Source organism: Dendropsophus ebraccatus, chromosome 1 (genome assembly GCF_027789765.1).
Source record: "Dendropsophus ebraccatus isolate aDenEbr1 chromosome 1, aDenEbr1.pat, whole genome shotgun sequence".
NCBI classification, from domain to species: Eukaryota; Metazoa; Chordata; class Amphibia; order Anura; family Hylidae; genus Dendropsophus; species Dendropsophus ebraccatus.
In genome coordinates this window covers 198,874,920-198,899,997 of record NC_091454.1, presented here as the reverse complement: position 1 = coordinate 198,899,997, position 25,078 = coordinate 198,874,920, and the positions used below count along the sequence as shown (strand labels likewise).

The 25,078-nt window shown below is 44.1% G+C and overlaps 1 protein-coding gene across 2 annotated transcripts; it reads left to right on the top strand.

Moving 5' to 3' along the window:
* Positions 1–63: 63 nt before the first annotated feature.
* Positions 64–24,637, top strand: ENTPD4 (ectonucleoside triphosphate diphosphohydrolase 4). 2 transcript variants are annotated; one of them, XM_069944326.1, is made up of 13 exons: positions 64–337; positions 1,716–1,825; positions 3,322–3,519; positions 4,068–4,273; positions 12,150–12,300; positions 12,622–12,725; positions 12,882–12,941; positions 13,023–13,153; positions 19,006–19,172; positions 19,270–19,594; positions 21,040–21,125; positions 21,760–21,921; positions 24,184–24,637. In XM_069944326.1, exons 2-13 carry the CDS (start codon positions 1,818–1,820, stop codon positions 24,410–24,412), a joined length of 1,827 nt encoding a protein of 608 aa, XP_069800427.1. In that variant the 5' UTR covers positions 64–337; positions 1,716–1,817; the 3' UTR covers positions 24,413–24,637. The 2 variants fall into 2 exon arrangements, with proteins under 2 accessions (XP_069800427.1, XP_069800426.1); XM_069944325.1 differs by having other exon boundaries at positions 66–337; positions 13,023–13,177.
* Positions 24,638–25,078: the final 441 nt, after the last annotated feature.

Here is a 25,078-nt window from a genome sequence, read left to right as displayed (position 1 = left end):
TTGCAGATTTCTGTGCGCCTTGTTATGCGTACCCAGTTACCCCAAAGGGCTATACTAACGCGTTCTCCAAAGGCAATCCGCCCACTTCAAAGATGGCGCATGCTCACCCTGCAACTTTCCCCTCGGCGTGTAATCTCGCGAGCTACAGACAGGTGTTCGGCGGTTGCTAGGGTCGCCTGGTTACCGGGCCTGTGGCAGGGAGGACGGCCCGCGGGCCCCGGATACACCTCCCCTCACCCCTCCCTCCCCGGGGAGAGACGTCTCTACCTGACTGCGTTGACGTGTCCTTCACCGGACAGCGGCGACTGACAGCACCGGGGAGGCGCGGGACGTGCAGGTAACGTGACGTAAGATAACGGGGGAGCGGAGGGCGGACGTGACACCTAGCGGCACCTGAGGGTCATATATATATATATATATATATATATAATGTGACAGGACTGTATACACTTATATCAGCACTATGCACATGTTTGTATACAGTCCTGTTATATATACATATGTGTGTATATAGTCCTGTCATATATATGTGTGTATATAGTCCTGTCATATATATATGTGTGTGTATGTATAGTCCTGTCATATATATATGTGTATGTATAGTCCTGTCATATATATATGTGTGTGTATAGTCCTGTCATATATATATGTGTGTGTATAGTCCTGTTATATATATGTTAGTATATAGTCCTGTTCTACATGTTGATAGTGCTGTTATGTGTATAGTCCTGTCATATATATGTAAAGGTCATTATATATATATATAATGTATATTATGCACACACATATAATTCGGGAATATATTCCTGTCATTTGTGTGGATGGTTCTGTCATACCTGTGTAATGCGTCCTATATGCAGATTGCCCTGATATGTGCCATACCTGTGTATAATAGCACAATAATCCTGCCTTGTGTGTCATGACTGTGGAATCTGAGTGATTTGTGTGTGACTAGTGCACTTTATGTTTCGCACATGTGTAATGTGCCTGTGATGTTACCCTGTAGTGGAATAAGAGGCTCCTTTCTCTCCTTCTCTATACAGGTCATGGAGACATTTCTCAGGATGTTATCTGATATGTCCACACTACGGAATCCAGGAGGATCACCTGTAGCGGATTCCGCCGCTCGTGGTCGCGTGCTTCTCTGCTGGTCTTATAGGCTTAATTCTATGGTTTGGCAGATTCTGCCAAACCATAGGATGAAGCCTATGAGACTATTAGAGATGCTGCGGGTTATTTGCCGGGATTCGGTAGTGTGGACATACCCTCATATTGAAGGGGCCACTGCTGTCTTCTCACACATCAGGTCTGCCATCTTGGTTGGGCTCCAGATTCCCACTGTTGACACGTCTCCATGACAGGATGAAAAATGGACCGTGACTTGCGCTCTACGTGCTGGCCCGCTAAATAAAACAAAATAATAATAATTTCATTTCCTTTCTTTGGAGAAGTGGTACATGCTCATTCATTGTATAATAGGAAGTTTTACAATTTTGTAATACAACTTGTGTTTCCTTTTTGCATGATTTTCAAGATCTCTGCTTGCTGATATTGAAAGGAAACTTCAATTGCTTACTTCAAGAGGATGAAGACCATCTGAAAGCAAGCAGTGAAGGTTCCCATTCAAAAACTTGAAGCAGAGATCCTGAAATGAATTACCCGGATGAATAGCTGGGACTCCATGCATAAAGCTGCTGTATATTCTGTCTATCCAGGAGGAGAACATGGGTGACGCTTCAGTGGACGAAATGCGGTAGCAAAGCGGCAATGATGGGTTGAATGTGGTTACTGTTCTGTAATATACAACTTAGTCCAAAATGGGAAGGTGAGTAAATGGAAATAAGAGACATATGGTCGGTGTAGAGGGGCAGTAACAGGGGCAAATCTGCAAAATGGGTGAGAGTAGAATCCAGTGCAAAGTAAAATCATATTGGCTACAGCACAGGTGTTAAACCCGCATCCCTCCAGCTGCTGCAAAACTTAATTTCCCATCATGCCTGAATATCTAAAGCAACTACTGGAGTGACGCAAGTTTGACACCCCCTGGGCTAGAGAAAAAGGGTTAAAGGGGTATTCCCCTCAATCATAACTTTTGATATGTTGCCGCTCATGGTGAGACTTACAATTCATTCCACATGTATTATCATCTATTCAGTTTCCTCCCCCCAGTTCTGAGCTGCTGTTTTCTGCTGAGGACACAAAATAACTTTGAGCTTTTCTTTTCGTCTTCCCCTCCTCTCTTCCAAAAGGGCTCATGTAACCAAGTCCCTATCTGCAACTTTGTAGCAGCTTTGTAATGCTGGGAGAGTTAATCACAGTGAATTCACCAGCAACTTGACCTCACATTTACCCTCTCAGCATTACAAAAAAGCTACAGAGTTGCAGATACAGCCTGCCAGGGACTTGTTTACATGAGTCATCTTGGAAGGGAGAAGGGCGAGACGGAGATAAAACTCACACACAGATTTTTCTGTCTTCAGCAGAAAGGAGAAGCTCAGAACTGGGGGAAGGAGACTGGATAGATATAACAAGTATGGAATTATATGTTAGTCTCATGATGGGGAGCAGCATATGAAAAGTTATGTTTGAGCGGAATACCTCTTTACGTGACGACTAGAGATGAGCGAACCTGGAGCATGCTTGAGTCGATCCGAACCCAAACTTTCGGCATTTGATTAGCGGTGGCTGCTGAACTTGGATAAAGCCCTAAGGCTATGTGGAAATCATGGATATAGTCATTGGCTGTATCCATGTTTTGCAGACAACCTTAGAGCTTTATCCAAGTTCAGCAGCCACTGCTAATCAAATACCGAACGTTCGGGTTCGGATCGACTCAAACCTAAACCCGGTTCGCTCATCTCTAGTGACGACACATGCACAACATCACTGTAATAGCCCAAAAACGGCAGCACACCTGTTTGCCTAGCATTATGACTTTACATAAAAGACACATTGGGGGATGTGTATAGTTATACTTGAAAACCATCTGATTGATATCACCATGTCAGATCAATTATTGTTCAGTCCGTGTCTGTCACAGTCTTCATGTCACAAAATAACATCAGCAGAATAAGTTTATTATATCTGTGATACGGCCAGCTTTACAGAAGTCTCCCCTGCGTTGATAGATGTTAGTCTGTGTAGGACGTACCAGGCAGCAATGTTACATATGGAAAAGCTCAGTAATATTATTAGTAGTATATTGAATGTTTTATCATGAACTACTTAAAGGAAGACCAAAGGGTCTGAGTGCTGTATTAGTGTCTTTTACTTTGAGAAAAGGCTCTTGTGATCTCATGGGGTGTTTTTCATCTTTTCCAGGCTAAGCATATCCTGCCTCCTTCCCGCTTCTTGGCACTTTAGCATATCCCCGGGTGGGTGCCCCCGTGCCCTGAATAGCACTCTGCGGCAGCTGGTGATTATTGGTGTTGTATTTGGCATTCTGTTGTTTCTGATCTACTCTCTGCTCCTGGTCAGGACTATGTACAGTCGTTCTCAGCGGGACCGAAACTATCACAGGTAAGATTTCTCTTCATGCAAAGGTGACTGTAACTTGGGACTATCTAGGCTGCCCTGAGGAAAGGCTAGTTTCTCAGTTTCTGCGGACCAAACTGGTTTTTGTAGGGACCCACCTTAGGGCCTTTGGCTTTTGTTATGCTTATAGTTACATTATTTCTCTGTACCATAGCTTAGTTTTAATGGCTTCATGCCACTTCGGTGTCGTGTTATCTAGTAATTATAAGACTTATCTGCATTAAATAACTAAGAGATTAAAAGTTGACGTCGGCTATCGCACCTCCTTCTACAACCAGTAGTGATACAGAGTGTAAAAAAAGAGGCAACCCGGGTATGCGCCTGCTTATGTTTCTTGAAACCGCACTACTCTTAAAGGGTTTTTCCGGTAAAAAACAAACAAACAATGGGACAGGGATAAAGAGGGGAAATAAATACCTTTATACTCACTGCTTCTGATCCTCCAGTCTTGCTCTGTGATGTTTCTTTTAATAAATCAGAAAATCCCTAAAAGTCTCTGTATGTGGATTCAGTTGTACATCTTTGCCTTTCAGGTACCTGGCTCGTGTCACTGATATGGAAGCCACTGACACAGACGACCCTAATATTAACTATGGAGTAGTGGTAGATTGTGGAAGCAGCGGATCACGAATATTTGTATACTGCTGGCCCCGGCATAATGGCAATCCTCATGACCTGCTGGATATAAAGCAAATGAGAGACCAGAACAGAAAGACTGTGGTGATGAAGATTAAACCAGGTAATGACTTGTTACATACGTCATTATACTACAAAGGCTTCTACATAAAAGATAAAAGTTGTCGGAACCTGATTATTCCTTGGGATTTTGTGATCCTCTAATGAACATGTTTGAGGACAATGATCAGCCAACATTTTGCCTGTCGGCTTATCGTTTGCTTTTAACATGACCTATTACACTAAACGGTAATTGTCCAAGTACGGCCGATAATCATTTGGTATAATAGGGCCTGCATATGTGTGCAGACAGTTTATCCTATATGCACATATAAGTGATCACTTTGCTGTACATGTCACGTGATCACTTTATTACCTGGACTGAACATTTCAGGGATACTATGCTCGCCCCATCCCTCAGTAAATACTGTGAAGAAAGTCAGGTACTCTTAAGAGACAATGTTAATAGATGATGACCATGCTGAATTTATGATAAATATGCTAATTTTTAGATTTTCAGATTAGTTTAGGTAACCTCCATCATAAAATCACTTTCAGGAAGATATCCTGGAAGTCAGATGTTTGTATGGGGGGAACCAGAAACATGTCAGAATGTACCAGTCATGGAATTGTTAATAGTGACAGAATAATGTCAGAAGTTATATCAGTGAGAGCTCCATCGATCACTAAAACAAAGGGGCAGAAGTGCTTGTCTAAGTGTTGTCTTTTTATTCTTATACTTTGCTCATGAAAGCAGAGCTAGTGGTATACAGATGTGGAGAAGGTCTCAGACTTTCTCTGTAGATGGCTGACTTTGCTTTTATGAGTAAGAGCTGAGCAGAAAAATGTTGTGACGCAGTCCTCAGCCCAGCATGTCTGCCTCTTGATGTCAGCATTCGGTGGGGGTCTCAGTACCTGCACCTTCCCCGATCACAGATTCTGACATGTCACTATTACTTTAAAGAAAATAAACCCCCACCAGAAGTTCCTAGCATAGTTTTTGGAAGAATAAGTGTGTACCCTGGCCGACAGCTATCTAATGGCCATTGTATGGGCTGCCTTAGGGTCAGTATTTTATTCTACTTGCTAAGCTGTTATATTGTAAATTGGTATTTGGTATTTTTTTCTTGATATACTACAGCATTTTATGTCCATATTACTGCCACCAGCCCTAGCATGACCTAAGACGTTAGCATCATAGATCCTTATTATGCTTTCACTGTGGGTTATTAGACCTTTGCTTGCACCAGTATATGCAGTTATAATATTGACATAAAATGTGGCTGTATTATGCTTGTCTGAAACAGCAGCAAATACTTAATTTATTTATTTTTTAATAAGCAGCTCAGGGACGTGTGATCATACCTGATTTTATGTAGTATACAGGGTCTTACATGAGGGTTGTTATAGAATTTCTTTAGTAATAAACATGTAAGGTTAAAGGAGAAGTCCAGCGAAATGTAAAACAATCAGGCAGGGGGTGCAGGAAAATTATAAAATGAACTTACCTGTCCTGGTGCCCCTTAGCGCTGCTCTCAGGTCCAGCAGACAGCCACCAGAGTCCTGCAGCTCGTGCAGCTGTAACTTCACATACCCAGCTAAGTGATTGCCTGCTCAGGCTAGGTTTACACTGCATTTTCAGCATCCGTTTAACGGATCTGTTTTTTTTTGCAAAAAACGGATGCATTTGTGTGCATCCGTTTTTCCATTGACTTCCATTATAAAAAAAAAAAGAAAAAAAAAAAAACGGATCAAAACGGATCAGTTTTTTTTGACGCACAATAAAGTACTGTTGACACAACTTTTTTGATCGTTAAAAAAAACGGATCCGTTAAACGGATGCTGAAAACACAGTGTGAACCTAGCCTTATCCTGGCTGTGACGTTGCAGCTGGAAGAGCTGGGTACATGACGTACCTGGATTCTAGACTAAATTGACATCCCGTGGCTGTCAGCAGCACCCGGGAGTGGCTACTATCCTCTATTGCAGGGGTACTCAACAACTTTTAGTGAAGGTCCACTTACCAGGGTCTATTGTCAGGTGAAGGTCCGAGCTGAACATCAGTAGGAAACGTGTTTTGTTACTTTTCACAAATGTTCAACTATTTACATACAGAATTGCTGCTTATTAGCGGGAAAACTGGCATTTTTTTTCTCTCTCACCAGGCCTTTGATATTAGGTACAAAGGGAGTGACTGCCCTGGTAGTATATAGCCCCCCCCTGTTGCTCCCCGAGTAGTGTATAGCCCCCCTTTGCGCTCTGCCCCAGTAGTATACAGCCCCAGGTTGCTCCCCAGTAGTATATAGCCCCCCTGTGCGCTCTCCCCCTGTAGTATATAGCCCCCTGTGCGCTGTCCCCCAGTAGTATATAGCCCCCTGTGCGCTGTCCCCCAGTAGTATATAGCCCCCCTGTGAGCTTACCCCAGTAGTATATAGCCCCCCCCCGTGAGCTCCCCCCCAGTAGTATATAGCCCCCCTGTGCTCTCCCCCTGTAGTATATAGCCCCCCCGTGCAATCTCCTCCTGTAGTATATAGCCCCCTGTGAGCTCCCCCAAGTAGTATATAGCCCTCCTGTAGTATATAGCCCCTGTGAGCCCCCCCCCCCCAGTAGTATATAGCCCCCCTGTGCGCTCTCCCCTTATAGATGGCCCCCAGACAAAAAAAAAAACAAAAAAAACACAACTCACCTAGCACCTCGTTCCCCGCTGCGGCTGTCTTCTCTTCTCCTGTCGGTCCATCCCCCGGCTGATACGCGCTCTCTGGGGACGTCCCGGGGATTCCCCAGCAGAGCGCGCACCAAAGACCTCAGTGTACGCCGCCGACCTGAACTTCCCGGAAGTACAGGCCGGCGGCGTACACTGAGGTCTTTGGTGCTCGCTCTGCTGGGGAATCCTCGGGACGTCCCCAGAGAGTGCGTATCAGCCGTGGCCGGACCGACACTGCCCCCAGCCCCACAGGCGTACTGAAATCTAAGGACAGTATGCCTATAGGGCGGGAGGCATTGTGGTGGGGAGTGGGACCTCCTAACCGCCCCGGGATGGTCAGGACGTCTGATCAGGGGTCCGGACAGCAGGACTCCGCAGACCGGGTTCGGACTGCGGTCCGCCAGTTGAGGACCCCTGCTCTATTGGCTGCCCGGATGATCTAGCGATCACCCATTCAGCCCCCCCCGTGACCCCCTCCGCACTCACCCGCTTGCTGCTGCCTCTGACAGCGCTCGTTTGCTCCTCATAGTTGGCCCGTGGAACAGGGGGTTACTTTGTTTAATATTTTCCTGCACCTCCTGCCTTCCTCCATTTTTTTTATTTCACTGGACTTCCCCTTTTAAGAGTCCTCAAAATTGTGAAGTGATCTCACCCCAAGGCTTCTTTTAGACACTGTAATGGGGGTGCTAATAGATTTCCCATCTGGAAGACAGTCAGTATTTACTGTATAGAAATTCCATACAGATAAAATACCGATGATCCATATTACAGACGCGTACCCTTGTGTGTAACATGGTGAATTTGCACACTTAGGATTGTCAGAGTGAAATCCTGGTAAAATCTGCAGAGGAAATATCCACCATGTCTGGGTTTACCCTAAAAAGAATCTTACTCTCCATAAAATTCTCCCTTTTCATTCTGCTCTTTGTAAAAGACGTGTATGTTGAAGAAAAAAAGAAGAAAACTCTGCTGTTCATCAGAAAAAGAATTGTGTCCAGGATGGACCACTGTAATGTAGGACAATACACTGTATTCTTATGGGCCTGTTTATCCCTCCTAGGTGGTGGCACAAGTAACTAGCAGCAATATGCAGATACTGTGCCCGGGCGCTGAGCGCCCTCAGGTTCAGTGCCACAGAGATTTCCTCTATGTCATCTAACACTCTTTCTTATCATTGTCTCCTTAACAACAGAATATGCACTCTAGATAGCGATGCATGCTGCCAGAGGAGTCACCCCTTGGAGGTTCATTTATTATTAAAGAATATGGTTACCTTTCACTTTCTGCTGTGCATCTAAAGGCGGCCATGCTCCATCAATAACTGTTTGGCCTCAGATAAATCTCCCGGCCGCTGCGTGTCCTCCCCTCACGGCTAAGTGCTCCTGTGTTGTCTATGGGGAGAGGTAAGCCGCAGTGAGAGCGACCTTACTGCTGCTTATCTCTTTCTGAACAAAGAGGTCGCCGTGATTTTCCATCATACCTGACCCCTATCACCATAAACATCATCTGGTAGTGGTTGGGGCCCATACACCACTGACGGTTGAGTCTGACGGTAGCTGTGGGTTCGGCCAAAATAAGTCTAAGATGTATGGCCACCTTAAATGACAAAATAAAATGTTTTGATTGCTTTAATGGAATGGGGTTAAACAGCATTAGAAAAATATGGCCACTTTCTTCTAGAGACAGCACCATCTTGTCTCTAGTTTGAGTTGGGGTTTTGCGACTCAGTTCCATTGAAGTGAATAGATTTTTAATTGCATAACACACCTGAACTGGAGGCAAGAGTGGTGCTGTCTCTGGAAGAAAGTGGCCATCATGTTTTTCTAACACTGGATAACCCCTTTAAAGGAACAAAAACTTGTAAAATCTAGTGTTTTTGTGCATATGGCTGCTATGTGGAGCTATCCACTTTTACCCATCTACCCCTCTTCACTGTAAAAGAGATGAGCGAACTTGCCGAATGGCACACAGCCTATAACTATCCACCTTCTCCAGACGGTCTTCGGGCTGCATCCATCTTCTCCAGGCAGCAGGATTCAAATGCTCATAGTTTGGATTTGTGCGAATATGAACTTTGGGCAAGTTTGTAGTCTGTAAGTTAGCCAAGAGAAGGAGTGGGGTAACACGTGACCGCAGGGTCATACTATGCACTGGGTTTCTTTGTGGTCTTCAGCTGTGGACATATTTGGCTCTTTATAGGAGCTGTATACACAGTTTGATATTTAGAGTTGTTTAACAATTTGCCTAAAACAACTAGCCCCCTACCTTATGTTCCTGTGGGTCTGCTCAGTAACCAATGAGCCTTGATATTTTCAATTGGCCTATAACTTTATTGGGTTGTTTTTTTAATGATGTCTGTGAAAACTTTTATTGCCAGACTGCTAAAATCCTTTATGGCCTATGTAGTTTCTAGCCCCCAGTGGATCATACATTGGGCCTTGTAAATGCTTTTCTTACTTTGGAATGAAATCTGCTTTAATGTACACTGAACGGCCACTTTACTAGAGTCTGCTCCTGTGTGGACGTTAGACCCACGTGACCCTGTTTTCCCCAACCTTTATATCCCCCAGATATTACATCTTTAGAACGTTGTAGAACAGGCTGTTCTGACCATCTCAGTAACTTCATATAACGTTAGGTATGGTAACGATTAGCCGTTGTCCACATGGGTCAATGTTCTTTCAGAACAATATAATCACCCAGGTTATCCACTGTTCTACCTGTTGGGGCCTTTAATAACATGCACATTTTGTTTATAACTTTGTCACTGGGGACACTGTATAAGGGTACGTTCACACTTACTGGATCCGCAGCTGGTTTTCTGCTGCGGATCCGCAGCAGATTTCATTTAAATAACTGAAGACAGCATCAAATCTGCACCATGAAATCTGCTGCGGATCCTGTAGGTGTGAACGCACCCTAAGGACACACAGAATTCCAGTACTGTTTCAGTTATGACTGTAGTACTTCTAGTACAGCACTAGGTGGAGCAGGAGATCACATTACTGTACAGTTGGTGGCGGCTGGTTGCTGTAACTTTCATCTGTTCTAGTGTCCTGTTTATATGGCGTCCTCCAGGGGCCTGATCCTATGAAATGAGGTAAGGGAAATGTAGGAAAAAGCCAGACATCCTTATAAAGTTCATCAGTGATTAGAGATGCCCATCTTGTAGAATATAAACAGAGAAGGCAGGTTTAGACATTGCTCATCTGTAGACAGGCAGAATTCTCCGACTCATGGATACAGGCTGCTTATCCATGCACCCCCTCTTTTTACTTGTTCACTAACCTTTCCTACAGTAGTTCCTTTGTCCCATTAAGCGAATGAGAAAACACATTTGAACAATAAGATCCACATTATCCAGATGGGTCAGAATTTTAGAGGTATCAGACAGTATAGAGCATGATGTGGACCTCCATACATGGCCCGTCAATGTTGTCATCCACTTTAAGAAGCAATCACCGCAGGTAGTAATCCCCTGGGAGGATCCTGCCTTCATCTAGGCACATTCCAGCCATACGCTTGACTAGCAGTATGGAATCCCAAACCTTCACCTTACTGACAGGTGACCCTGGGGGCCCCATTACATAGCCATTTCCTCATTGCTGGGCTTAATGCATCTTTATCAATGTCTGAAGTGCTTCTCTTTAGTGTCAAAAATCTTAGTAGGGAATAAGTCCATGGATGTGTGGCCACAAGAATGACTTTCGTTCCTGTAGACAATAGGAAGTGACACCATACATGTATATACTCTGATTTATTCAGTCAGTCAGTCTTTCGTAATATATTGCTGCTGGTGCATATATGTTATATATAAATATATTTTCCTTACCAGTCCACGCTCCCTCAGTGTCGCTGGTGTCCCCCGCTGACTGAACAGGCTCCACTTCCTAGAGGAGCTCTTCTCTGGAGTGACAGCCAGTCACTGGTCGCGGGGCTGTCCCATCTCGGTCAGTGATAAGCTGGTTGTCACTCCCAAGATGCGTTACTCTTGGAAGTGGTGGCTCTGTGACACCAGAGTGGGACACCGAGGGAGTGCAGACCGGTAAGGATAACATGTTTATTGTTTTATATGCACCAGCAACAATATATTAAAAAAGGCAGACTGCTGGAACCCCTTTAGTGTAATCGTATTAGGATAAAAGATTGCAGTATTGTATGACCATAGAAACCCCGCAACCACCCGTGGCCAGTGTTGCACATAGGCCATAAAAATTGGGGGCTAGATATCTGCACAGAATATTCTGGAAATTCGATTTGCAGCCGTAAAGTCACCAACCCACGCTAATGGAGATTCTTTATAGGAGGCTCAGACTTTATAACCTTTCTGGAGGCTCCACATCCTGTCATTTGTGGTAAAGCTGTGCATTGGTTTCCAGCACGGTGTGTTCTCTCTGTCAACCTTCACAGCTGTTGTCTGCATTAGCCTGCGTCCCAGTGACACCTGCGTGCCGAACATTGGACAGATCCTCCAGCATTACATCTGCCTTCCCTTCTGAGAGGCCCTCAGTATAGGGTAGGCAACTCCTAAGCTGGGACTTGTAATGCTAAAATGTTAGAGATACATAGCCCCGAGTCTTTGCTGTACTGTGTTTAAGCCACTTTATGTAGATTTTTTTTTGCATATTGTCACCATTCTCCTTAGGTTCTCATTCTAAGGTTGACAATGTATGACTGGATCTGCTTATCCACTCAGGTGTAGTCCATTTCAGACAAAATCAGGAACGTAGCCAGGAGTTGGAATGAAACAGATGATTTAAAGGATAGGACAGGTGCACAGTCAATAACTGTAGTAGTCAGACAACACACGGAAACAAGGACAAGGAAAACTATGAATATATATTACAGCTAATATTGTCATCCTCCTCTCCTGGCTGTCTTGGCATCCAGATTTGGCTATGTAGGATGACAGGAGCAATGTGCTCTGAACCAGCATGGCTGCAGTGGAACTTGGGGTGGGGGGCATCAGGCATAGCTGCAGCTGCTTGCTGAGACACGGCACAGGAACCGGGCCAGGTGAGTAACAATGGTCTTATGGAAATCACAAATATTCCAGGGTTACAATGGCACAATTCATGGAGTAAATGCAAACGCTTGCAAGTTTTGTAATGTCTACACAATAGAAATATGTTGGAGGTCTTACGTTCCTTTACCTGCTGTATGTATCCAGGTTATATTGCTGGAATTCATTATCAAGTTCCCAGAAATGTCTCACCAACCACTGTTGTACTTCTAGGTATTTCAGAGCTTGCCACTACGCCGGAGAAAGCCAGCGACTACATCTCTCCTTTGCTGAACTTTGCAGCTAGCCACATCCCAAGAGAAAAGCACAAAGAGACCCCCCTGTATATCCTGTGCACAGCAGGGCTCCGAATCCTGACTGAGAGGTGAGACGGCTTCCTTCCTAAAACCCCTCAGGGACAAGCAAGCAACATGTGAAGCCTCAAACCACACAAGTCTTGACATCTTGCGTGATTATGGAACTGCTCATTGGTGGTTCACCAGAAAGTAGAAACCTGCTTGTAAATATTCCATCGCTTTGGAACAAGAAGTTGTTTTTAATTCACTTTCGTAGCCATCTGAACTTGTGTGGTTTGGCATCTATGCTTGGTAAGATGTTTCTGCCTACATTTTTGGTAGATTTGCATCTGACCCACATCCCGGTCCCCAACACTCATACATGTACTTAGTGCACTTGTCTCTTTCAGCCAGCAGGAGGCCATACTTGAAGATCTGCGGACAGATATCCCAGTGCACTATGACTTTCTTTTCTCTGACTCCCACGCTGAAGTCATCTCAGGAAAGCAGGAAGGTATGTCAGATTGACCAGACCATAGGGAGCACTTTAGAGGGACTTTATAGTAAAAATTCAAATTGAATACGTGCATGAATTCTCCTGTAAAAACAGTACAGTGTTACAGATGTACATATAGACTTTCTCCTCACATGCTTTTGTTGGATTTTATAGGAGTATACGCTTGGATTGGCATCAACTTTGTTCTTGGTCGCTTTGATCACATAGATGATGGTGAGAAGACTTTCTGTGGGGAGAATACCTTCTTACAGACTATTTTCTCTTTTGCTCACCTGTTACTTTTGGTCCCCACAGAGGACAAAGCGGTTGTGGAGGTAAATGTACCTGGCAGCGACAAAAAGGACACTATATTACGCAAGCGTACAGCCGGCATTCTGGACATGGGTGGAGTCTCCACTCAGATTGCATATGAAGTACCTAAAAGTGTAAGCTTTGCCTCCTCTCAGCAGGTCATTATCAGTAATACTTTACTTTTTAATTTGCTTCTATCTGGCTTCTTATTTTATTTCTATTCCCTTTTAGCTCATCCCAGTAGTTTTATCATGGTCACCAGGGATGCAAAGCATTTAGGGAGATTTACAAGGGTTAGTTCTATGAGTTCACATAGGCATATTCCTGAGCACTTGGGATGGCATGTGCTGTCTTTCATAACCCCAGCATATCACCAAATTATATATAATATATGGGGTCAGTAAGGTGTATATTATTCACATTTATAATATAACTCTGGTGTGTCCCATCCAGGGAGAGTACATTGTAAGGAGACACTCGGCGTACATTTGACAGAAAAGGAGCTTGATTTAATTCTTCCTCTATTCTTAGGGCGCTAATACACAAAGCGATTAATTGCTGTACTTGGCTGATTACCGCCCGATAATCACTTTGTGCTATAGCTCATGTAGTAAAACAACATTCAGCCGACATGTACAATGTCTACTGATCGCTGGTTTACAACAGGAACCATAATGCCGATAGTGACGGTCTGCTGGCCGTCACTCCATGTAATAGGAGTGACTGCAGCAGACCGCTGCTATCTCTTATGGGCTCCCTGGACAATCTAAGGGTGACTTTACACAGAAAGATTTATCTGACAGATTTTTGAAGCCAAAGCCTGGAACAGACTATAAAGAGAGAACAGGTCATAAAGGAGAGATTTCTACCCTTTTGGAATCCATTCCTGACTTTGGCTTCAAAAATCTGTTGGCTAAATCTCTCTGTGTAAAGGCACCCTGTAGATCGTCCAGGCCGCCCCTCCCGCACCCCCCCCTGCTCCTTCCCTCTCACTGTTGGTGCATGTAATAGGTTGGCGCTCGCTTGCTCCGTAATAGGGCCCTTAGAATTGTGCTATAGGAAATCTGGAAGAAGCTAAGGTTCCTTAAATATACTGGTTACATCACTTGAATGAGCAAGCATAATTTTCTGCCTATTCCATCAAGGTCAAGCAAACCAACCAATCATGAATGGTTGTTGTTTCCAAACACTAAGAGACATTGGGCTTTGTTCACATCACATTTTATCCTCCTTTTGACATACAATTTGAACAGCTCCCAATATATATAACTCCAGCAGAGTCCTGTGACTATGTCATACAGAAATGCCGGTGCCCATGGGCTGTAGACCTTGTTTAGGCTTAATACCCCTTCTATTGCTGATCAGTTGGATCTGTAGGTAGCCAGTATTTTGCCTATATATTGTATTCTGTGCTACTTCAGGCCAGTTCAGGGAACATGGTGTGATATTAAATTACAGAGCTGGAAAAGCTGCACTTCAAGCTGGCAAACAGTCAGGAAGGAAAATTAGAGGTCATCTAAGAAACCCTATCCCTTTTGTGCTGAATGCATGGAATTGCATCGTATACACTGTCATTATGGCCGCTCACGTTACTTTTTCCTTTTTTTTTTTTTTTTTTGCTGGCTGTATGTGTGTAGGAGGGATGTGAGATGCATCTTGTAGTTATTATTGGCCTGTCACTAAATGTAAAACCTTTTAATGAGCTTTAAATTTACATACACACATATATATACTAGAAAATGTACCCAGCGCTGCCCGGGTATAAAGTGTCAGTGTGTTAATTAGATTTGTTCTAAGGTGCCCAGGAGGCCAAGCTAAAGGTATTGTTTCATCTGAGTTAATCAGTGGAATTAGTGTATACCTGTAGTGCATAGTTGAAGGGGTTCTGTATACTCACAATGTATAGTTTTTAGGGGTCTCGCATATCTGTAGTGCATAGTTGGGGGGGCTGTATACCTATAGTGTATAGTTGGGGGGGGTCCTGTATACCTGCAGTGTGTAGTTGGGGGGGCTGTATACCTATAGTGTATAGTTGGGGGGGTCCTGTATACCTGCAGTATGTAGTTGGGGGGGCTGTATACCTGTAGTGTATAGTTGAGGGAGGTCCTGTATACCTGCCGTGTACAGTTGGTGAAGGTCCTGTATACCTGTACTGTATAGTTCGGGGGTCCTGTATACCTGTAGTATATAGTTGGTGCTGTATACCTGTAATGTATAGTTGGTGGAGGTCTTGTATACCTGTAGTTTATAGTTTGAGGGTCCTGGTTACCTGTAGTGTATAATTGGTGGAGGTCTTGTATACCTGTAGTATATAGTTCGGGGGTCCTATATACCTGTAGTGAATAGTTTCAGGGTCCTGTATAACTATAGTATAGAGTTGGTGAAGGTCCTGTATACCTGTAGTGTATAGTTTGGGGTCCTATATACCTGTAGTATATAGCTGGTGGAGTTCCTGTATACCTGTAGTATATTCGGGGTCCTGTATACTTGTACTATAGAGTTGGTGAAGGTGCTGTATACCTGTATTATAGAGTTGGTGTAGGTCCTGTATACCTGTAGTGTATAGTTTGGGGTCCTGTATACCTGTAGTATATAGTTGGTGGAGGTCCTGTATACCTGAAGTATATAGTTGGTGGAGGTCCTGTATACCTGCAGTGTATAATTTTGGGGTCCTTTATACCTGTAGTTTAAAGTTTGGGGTCCTGTATACCTGTAGTATATAGTTTTGTGGAGGTCCCGTGCACCTGTAGTGTATAGTTTTGGTGTCCTGTATACCTGTAGTGTCCTGTATACCTGCAGGGTTGTATTTACCCGTATGGCAGTGTTATTCAGTCACAGTGTGTCGGTATTGGTCATGTCTGGTATGGCGGTGTTATCCAGTCACAGTATGGCGGTATTGGTCAGGTCTGGTGTGGCGGTGTTATCCAGTCACGGTATGGTGGTATTGGTCAGGTCTGGTATAGCGGTGTTATCCAGTCACAGTATGGTGGTATTGGTCAGGTCTGGTATGACAGTGTTATCCAGCACAGTATGGCGGTATTGGTCAGGTCTGGTATGGCAGTGTTATCCAGTCACAGTATGGCGGTATTGGTCAGGTCTGGTATGACAGTATTATCCAGCACAGTATAGCAGTATTGGTCAGGTCTGGTGTGGCGGTGTTATCCATTCACAGTATGGCAGTATTGGTCAGGTCTGGTATGGCGGTGTTATCCAGTCACAGTTTGGCGGTATTGGTCAGGTCTGATATGACAGTGTTATCCAGTCACAGTATGGCGGTATTGGTCAGGTCTGGTATGACAGTGTTATCCAGCACAGTATGGCGGTATTGTTCAGGTCTGGTGTGGCAGTGTTATCCAGCACAGTATGGCGGTATTGGTCAGGTCTGGTGTGGCAGTGTTACCCAGTCACAGTTTGGTATACCTGTAGTGCCCTGTATATACATATACTGTATGGATGGAGTAGGGGGCCCTGTATATACATGTACTGTATAGATAGAATAGGGGGCCCTGTATATATATGTCCTGTATAGATGGAGTAGGGGGCCCTGTATATACATGTACTGTATAGATAGAGTAGGGGGTCCTGTATATACATGTACTGTATAGATGGAGTAGGGGGCCCTGTATATACATGTACTGTATAGATGGAGTAGGGGGCCCTGTATATACATGTACTGTATGGATGGAGTAGGGGGCCCTGTATATACATGTACTGTATAGATGGAGTAGGGGGTCCTGTATATACATGTACTGTATAGATGGAGTAGGGGGTCCTGTATATACATGTACTGTATGGATGGAGTAGGGAGTCCTGTATACATGTACTGTATAGATGGAGTAGGGGGTCCTGTATATACATGTACTGTATGGATGGAGTAGGGGGTCCTGTATACATGTACTGTATAGATGGAGTAGGGGGCCCTGTATATACATGTACTGTATAGATGGAGTAGGGGGTCCTGTATATACATGTAATGTATAGTTGGAGTAGGGGGTCCTGTATATACATGTACTGTATAGATGGAGTAGGGGGTCCTGTATATACATGTACTGTATAGATGGAGTAGGGGGCCCTGTATATACATGTACTGTATAGATGGAGTAGGGGGTCCTGTATATACATGTACTGTATAGATGGAGTAGGGGGTCCTGTATATACATGTACTGTATAGATGGAGTAGGGGGTCCTGTATATACATGTACTGTATGGATGGAGTAGGGGGTCCTGTATATACATATACTGTATAGATGGAGTAGGGGGTCCTGTATATACATGTACTGTATAGATGGAGTAGGGGGTCCTGTATATACATGTACTGTATAGATGGAGTAGGGGGTCCTGTATATACATGTACTGTATGGATGGAGTAGGGGGTCCTGTATATACATGTACTGTATGGATGGAGTAGGGGGTCCTGTATATACATATACTGTATGGATGGAGTAGGGGGCCCTGTATATACATGTACTGTATAGATGGAGTAGGGGGTCCTGTATACATGTACTGTATAGATGGAGTAGGGGGTCCTGTATATACATGTCCTGTATAGATGGAGTAGGGGGTCCTGTATATACATGTACTGTATAGTTGGAGTAGGGGGTCCTGTATATACATGTACTGTATAGATGGAGTAGGGGGTCCTGTATATATATGTCCTGTATAGATGGAGTAGCGGGTCCTGTATATACATGTACTGTATAGATGGAGTAGGGGGTCTACCAGTTATTACTGTGGATGTTGTGAGGCAGCTTCCCTAGCAACCATTGCTCCCTGTGAAAATGAAAGCAGTAATCCTATTGGTTGCTAAGGCTCCAACTGCCGTGTCTGCTGCAGCTAATTATATCACCTGTGTTTGCAGTGAGGAGACTTTCCCATTCATCTCTATGGGGCGCCTCTCTTTCCCCTCCCCCTCCCCTCCTGTACATCTGGTGGGGACGGGACCTTCGCAATAACCTTCCCGGGCTCCCAATGTATCTGTGTGCCAAATTTGGGGTCAAACGGTTCAGGCGTTTGGAAGTCTATAGAGGACAGACAGACAAGACAGACAGACAGACTTTGATTTTTATGATATAGATATATATATATATGTGTGTGTGTGTGCTCATTTAAGCTTTTTACACAGTAGTTGAATGGGAACAGGTTATACTGCATTGTGCAATAAGTGGGGTGATGGAATAGAGGTTTGAGCAGATGTGAACCTTCCTTTGGCATTTTCTAGCTGTAGCTTTAAACAATACAGTAGATGTGTGGTCAGTGATCCTTTGGATTGGCCCTGTTCACATAGCCATTATACTTTCTGTCAAAGCGACAATGGCAGCGATGGACCGGTCAAATCTGACAGATCTGCCAACGAAGCTACCGATGGTAGTGTGATCACATCTGTAGGAACAAGTGAGTGACATTCAGATCTTGTCCAATGGGAATGACCTCAGACAAAGCACAGCTAGGCTTGGCAGAGTCATTCTCTGGTATGGGTTTACTGAGGATTACATTATCATGACTTCTAGGAATACAGGCCTAGTACTGCACATTGTGGAAATAACACTAAATCCTGAGGAAACACTCGGCCCAGTAATAGATACAGCAGATAATAAAGGTATTTACACACTTTCCTCTGCTGTCCCTTTGTGTCCCTTCATACTCATATAATACAATATTTTATGTGTTACTGTGGTCGGTCTCTGGACCTTCCAGGCATAATTCCAACACTGTCCTAATAGCTTTATACCTCTCTGATGAAACCCTGAACATCATGCGTTAACACAGACAAACGCCCCCTGATGGTGTAGACAGTGTCCTTCCCATTAAACAGCTTTGTACATGACTAAGGATGAGACTAATGGAAGGGGGTTTTAGTAGATGGAATCTATGTAGTGTGTCTTAAGGTCTGTCCATTATGCGCTTGCTGTGTTTCCATGTGTGCTGCATGTCCCGTGTGCACTTAGCTGCCATTTGACATCCCTCCCACCTTTCCATCTGTCCACAGGAAGAGATGGCTAAGAACCTGCTGGCAGAGTTCAACCTTGGCTGTGATGCCCACGAGACCCAGCACGTGTACAGAGTTTACGTGGCCACTTTCCTAGGATTTGGGGGCAATGCTGCTAGACAGAGGTATGAGGAATACATCTTCTCCAGCACGATGGAAAAGAACAGGTCAGTGTTATGCTAAATTCACATACAAATTTGTGTAAAATAGCTAAAGGCCCTGTATGTCAATGTACTGTATAGTGATCACTGTTATATGTTCTAGGCTTCTAGGGAAGAAAGTCGGGCTGACTCAAGATGTGCCGTACCTTGACCCGTGCCTTCCATTAGATATCCCAGATAAAATTAAGCAGGGCGGGCAGACCATGTTTATACGTGGCACAGGTGACTTTCATCTCTGCCGCCGGATCATCCAACCTCTAATGAACTTGTCCAATGAGACACAGACCACCTTAAATGGTATCTACCAGCCGCCACTGCCCTATCACAACAGTGAATTCTATGGCTTCTCAGAGTTCTACTATTGCACAGAGGATGTACTGCGTATGGGGGGAGACTACAGCTCTGCCCGATTCCTGCCTGCAGCAAAGGTAAGGGGAGGATATCCTAGGACCACGTGAAAGGAGAAATGCCTCCCTAGATTTATATAAAAACCCTTTCAGCATAGTCCAGTAGAAAACCTTGGTGCACTGCATGCTGATAAAGTGGCAAGATGTGTATTTCTAAGGAGGGTCTAATGTTAGTCCTATGTCATATTGGAAATATGGAGCACTGGTAGGGTTTACCTTGCATTTGCATTCACTGTACACTGGGGAAGCCCCTAATGTGTAAGATAGGCTAAAAGATTGTAGGTACAGTACAGTAAAAAAAATTACTGTATACCTAGGACACGGAGATTACGGGAGGCTCGTGATTGAGTACTCCATTGGACTTTTTGGCTGATCTCCTTGAGCTCAGTGATTGTTTTGTTATAGTGTCAAATTCGTTGTTGTTTTTTTCTTTTTTTTTTTTAATCTCTATATGGCTTTTTTCCCCCTTGGTCACATGCAATGTCCAATGGCTGCACAATGGGACCACAGCATGGTGTTATTCATAGGGACATTGTAAGGATATGCAGGTTAGACATGCACTTTGGACAAAGCCCCCATCTTCACCCCCTTAGTGTTTTAGCATATTTCCCTCTTTAGCATATTTCCCTCTAAAGCAAAGGTATTTCCTTCTTTTATAGCCTTCTAGGGGTGGGGGGAATCGTCAGATGTCTTTTACTCAGACCCAATGGAAAGGACCTTCAATCATGCACAAAATCTTGATGCTATTACCAGGAGGCCATATAATGTACATCTATGGAGCCATCCTGCTGACAAAGACACAGAGCGGGGAGAGGAGTGCACAGCAGTGCAGTTCCCCTAATCACTCGTGTTTTGAACACTCAGATCCCGACCAATCAAAACTTTTGACATGTCTCTTTTTCTAGCTTTTTCTAATGACAGGTACGCTTTAATATCCCCTTGCATCCTCAAACTTCCCTTCTTCTATTGGGAATAATGGAATAATGTATGGAAATCTGCTCTGCATAAGGGGCCAGTGTTTGAGAGGGGATTTACTGTATATCATGATAGATGATTACAACTATATATTGATATCACCTGTAGTAACATTGAGACAGAAGTATTCACATGGGGACACAAGAAAAGAAGCTCTTGTCCCAGACAGTATATTATAATTATTTATTTTTTTTTGTAGCATGCTAAATAGACTTATACATGCAACTTGAAATCTCATTAGGGCTCTTCTAAATTTTTATTAGTTCTTCTTTCCCAAGTCTGCAGCCAGTTTCCAGCAGGAGAATGGCCAAAGCATTATCCATGTCTGGGAGGGAAATCTCATCTGCTTCAGTGATTCTTCTGAGACCACACAAATAAATAGCAGTTGGGTCCAGTGAGGGGGCTGTTACTCAGGGGTTAATTTAAATGCCAATTAGATGATTGAAAAAATAGATTTTGTTTTCTTGATTAACTTTTTTTCCATTTCCCAGGATTACTGCGCCACCAAGTGGTCGGTTTTAAAGGAGAGGTTTGATCGAGGCCTGTATGCAACACATGCTGACTTACATCGATTAAAGTGAGTAGTACAAGGATTAGGCATCACTGTTCTGTCCCTGCATTAGTCCCCAAGGTGTCTATCCCTGCATTAGTCCCCAAGGTGTGTGTGTGTGGGGGGGGGGGGGGGGGGTTATTCACATTTTAGCATGTTTATGCCATACCTGAAGTAGTGATACTTGGAGACTCTGTCAGCAGGTTTATACTGTCTTATATAAGGGTAGCATAACCTAGTGACAAAGAAGCTGAACAGAATGATGTATCACTTACATTGTTCCGTGCAGCTGATTCAGAGATATCCTCCTGAATAACATGGACAATAAGTAGTCCTCTCCATTATGTGCGTGTGCTCAGTAGTCCTGGATATTCATGAAAAGCAGAAAACTCCACCCACCAGTTGCTGATTGGCAGTTATCAATCTATGCTGTGTATATTCGGTCAATCAGCAGCTGGAGGGGGGGGAGAGGTGTGGCAAGAATCCTATTCTCCTGCACATTAGAAGAACGGCTGAACAGAATGATGTAGGTAATACACTGATCTGTGCAGCATTTCTGTCACTAGTTTATGCTGCTCTCATTTAAGGCGGCATAAACTTTGTGACAGATTCCCTTTTGTTGATTTTTTATTTTTTTTCAATAGCGGCCTTTTTATTACAGATACCAGTGCTTTAAATCGGCTTGGATGTATGAGGTTTTCCATACAGGCTTCTCATTCCCTTCAAACTACAGCAGCCTCAAAACTGTCCTGCAAGTGTATGATAAGGAGGTGCAGTGGACGCTCGGAGCAATACTATACCGGACTAGATTCTTACCATTGAGGTAGCAAACAAAAAATATAATTGCAAGCGTTACTTCATAATTACAAGACCTTTCTCTGTAATGGGGTTGTCAGTGACGTTAAAGGGGTTTTCCCTTTTTCAGGTTGGTCCTGATAGCTGATAGTGGTGGTCAGGATCCTAGGCAATCGCTGTCGACATTACAGCGAGACAGAGGGGCCAAACTTCTAAAGATGCATGTGCAAAATTGGTTCTTTTTGCATTTCCTATTACCTAACAAAAGTTTAGGTGATGGGAATACCCCTTTAAAGGGAGTCTTGGCACATTAGTTTTTTAGTGAGTGTATCAAAAAATCTAGAAATTAGAATGATATATAGATGTGAAATACACAGAATGACCAGCTGATAATATCCAGAGTAACCACTGTGAAGCACAAGCAACAGCTTTGTTACCATACTCTTATATTAACAAACCATAAAATTAAAACCGTTAAAGGGTTAAGAAAATGTATGGCTCAACAAGTAGACAAGACAAGGCTGCAGAACCTTGCACAGGCTCAACAAATACATTTACAATTCAGTGTAAACATTGATGTAATACTGATTGCCAGTCTTGAGTATAGACAATCAGTTTCTTAACCCCTTAACGACCATGGGCGTACACTTGCGCCCCCACTGCCTGTGTCTTAACGCAGGAGGGCGTAAATGTACACCCTGCCGGGGTCCTGGGCTTTGGAGCGGGCTCACAAGCTGAGCTCGCTCCATAGCCGATGAGGACCGGCTGCTATCTGCAGCCAGGCCCTCACCCTCAATGGCGGGCTGTGGCGGCCGCCCGACATTAACCGCTTAAACGTCATGCCGCGACTCCGGCGTTTAAGTATAAGTGACCGGAGCATCTCTGGTCACTTAGCGATCGGGACCCCTGCAGTGTGTCTGTTACCTTCCTCTGTGCAGTCAGGTCTTCAATCTTCTGAGTCTGCCACAGGCCACAGGCAGGCTGTATCAGAAGATCGCAGATAACACTGATCCCTGCTATGCTATGGCATAGCAGTAATCCGTGTTACTGATCCAACGTATGTAAGTGATAGTTCCCTAAGGGGACTATAAAAGTGTAAATAAATAAATGTTTTACAAAATGTCCCAAAGACCCTCCCCCAATAAAAGTGAAAATCACCCCCCCCCCCTTCCCATTTTATACATATAACACATAAAAATGACTTTTTATGTATAAAAAAAATTAATAAAAAGCGATCAATACGTTTAATCTAGAAAAAAATGTTACTAATAAAAACTAGAGATCATGATGCAAAAAATGACGTCCCATACGACCCTGTAGGTGAAAAAATAAAAGCGCTTTAAGAGTCACAATAGGGCCATTTTGAATATAACTGTTTGCAAAAAAGTTTTGTGCTAATAAAAAAAAATAGTAAAACTTTAGAAACTATGCATATCGCTGTGTTTGGACCGACATATAGAATAAATAAAAAATGCCAGTTTTACCGTAAAGTGCATTACGTAAACATGGACCCCCCCCCCAAAAAAAAAAAAAAACAATTTGCGGAATCACATTTTTTGACCCAAGTACACCCCATACATTATATTTTGGGGGTTCCCTCATTCATTTTATGGCAGGTTGAAATATGCCATTACAAAGTACACTTGTTCCTGAAAAAAAGAAGCCCTCACATGGCCCTGTAGGTGGAAAAATTAAAGAGTTATGGGTCTTAGAAGGTTAGGAAGAAAAAATGAAAACGCAAAAGTGACAATTGGCCCAGTCCTTAAGGGGCTAAAGAGAATGTACCACTAGGTACATCGCTTTGGGCTTTTTACATGAACAGACCGGTGCCGCCACGGGGATGCCAGTGGCGCTGTCATTTTTTTTGAACCTGCTGTCTGGTTCTTGCGCCGGTCTATTCTTGGGCACGGCACGGCAAGAAGCACTGGAGGTGGGCCCGCCGGCCCCCAGTGTGACTAAGCCTTCTCCCCTCTCTGATATAGAATCAATGGACCTGTGTCACAGAAGGGAAGGGAGATCGTCGCTCTGGGGTCCGCCTCCAGTGCTTCGGGTCAGAGCCAATAGACCAGCACCGTGCGCGGGAACTGGGTGGCGGTTCTAAAAAAGGACTGCGGCAATGGCATGCCCGCTCTGGTGCTGATCTGTTCATGTAAAAACCCCAAAGCGATGTACCTAGTGGTATATTCGCTATAAGGCTGGATACCTTTTTAAAGAATTAGGTATTACATTATGCTGTGAACGTCGTACTAGGATTATCCCACATCTTACATTGTGCTCTTATCACCCACAGGGACATCCAGCAGGAGCAGTTCCGCGGCAGCCACCCTCACTGGCGAGGAGCATCCTTTGTGTACAACCATTACCTGTTCTTGGTCTGTTTCCTTGTCGTCCTGCTCTCCATCCTGTTATACCTGCTGAGGCTCCGACGCATCCACCGACGCATGCAGAGGAACACCTCTTCTTCTGCCCTATGGGTGGAGCAGGGGTTACAGCCTTCTGGGCTACCCAGCCCCATATAAAGTACTAGTAGCAATATGTTGCACATCTTCCCAACCCTGCTGGATGAAAGGCTTACCCTGCCTGTCACTCCTATAGGGACCAGTGTGAACTGCCCATTGGTTCCTTTTAATGGCGAGGGTTCGGAGAAACAGAACAAGTCTGGCATTATGGGGGGAAACATGGCTCTGGAAACGGCCATCTCCAGCATGATCAAAGGCAACTAATAAAAAGCCATGTTTTAAGTCTCAGGGTCTTTAATCTTGTCAGTGATATTAGGGTGAGACTTGTGTCACCCTATTACTTGTATGGAGCCTTTATGCCTCCTAGAACCCCCACTAAGGAAACGCACACGGCCTTCCCCATTTTCTGTATGTCCATTTCTCCCAGCATCAAAGAGACATTTGCAAGAGAGAATCAGTGTTTCAGAAAAGATCCGGGTCGTCCTTGTGTAGGACAGTAGCTCTATGTCTTCTTTACAGACCGGTTTGTTACATATGACCCACCTGTGATGGGAGCTGAAGTAGAACTCCATTTACTGGGTGCTAGATCTCCTGTCTGTCCAGTGCCTCATCTGTCACTGATGTCACTTGTTTCTAGAAGATTGCTAGGATGATCATTAACCACAATAAAATGGCCGCCTTCATCCTTTTTCCTTTCGCTCCTGCTTCTGTCTGTGCGCTTGCTAT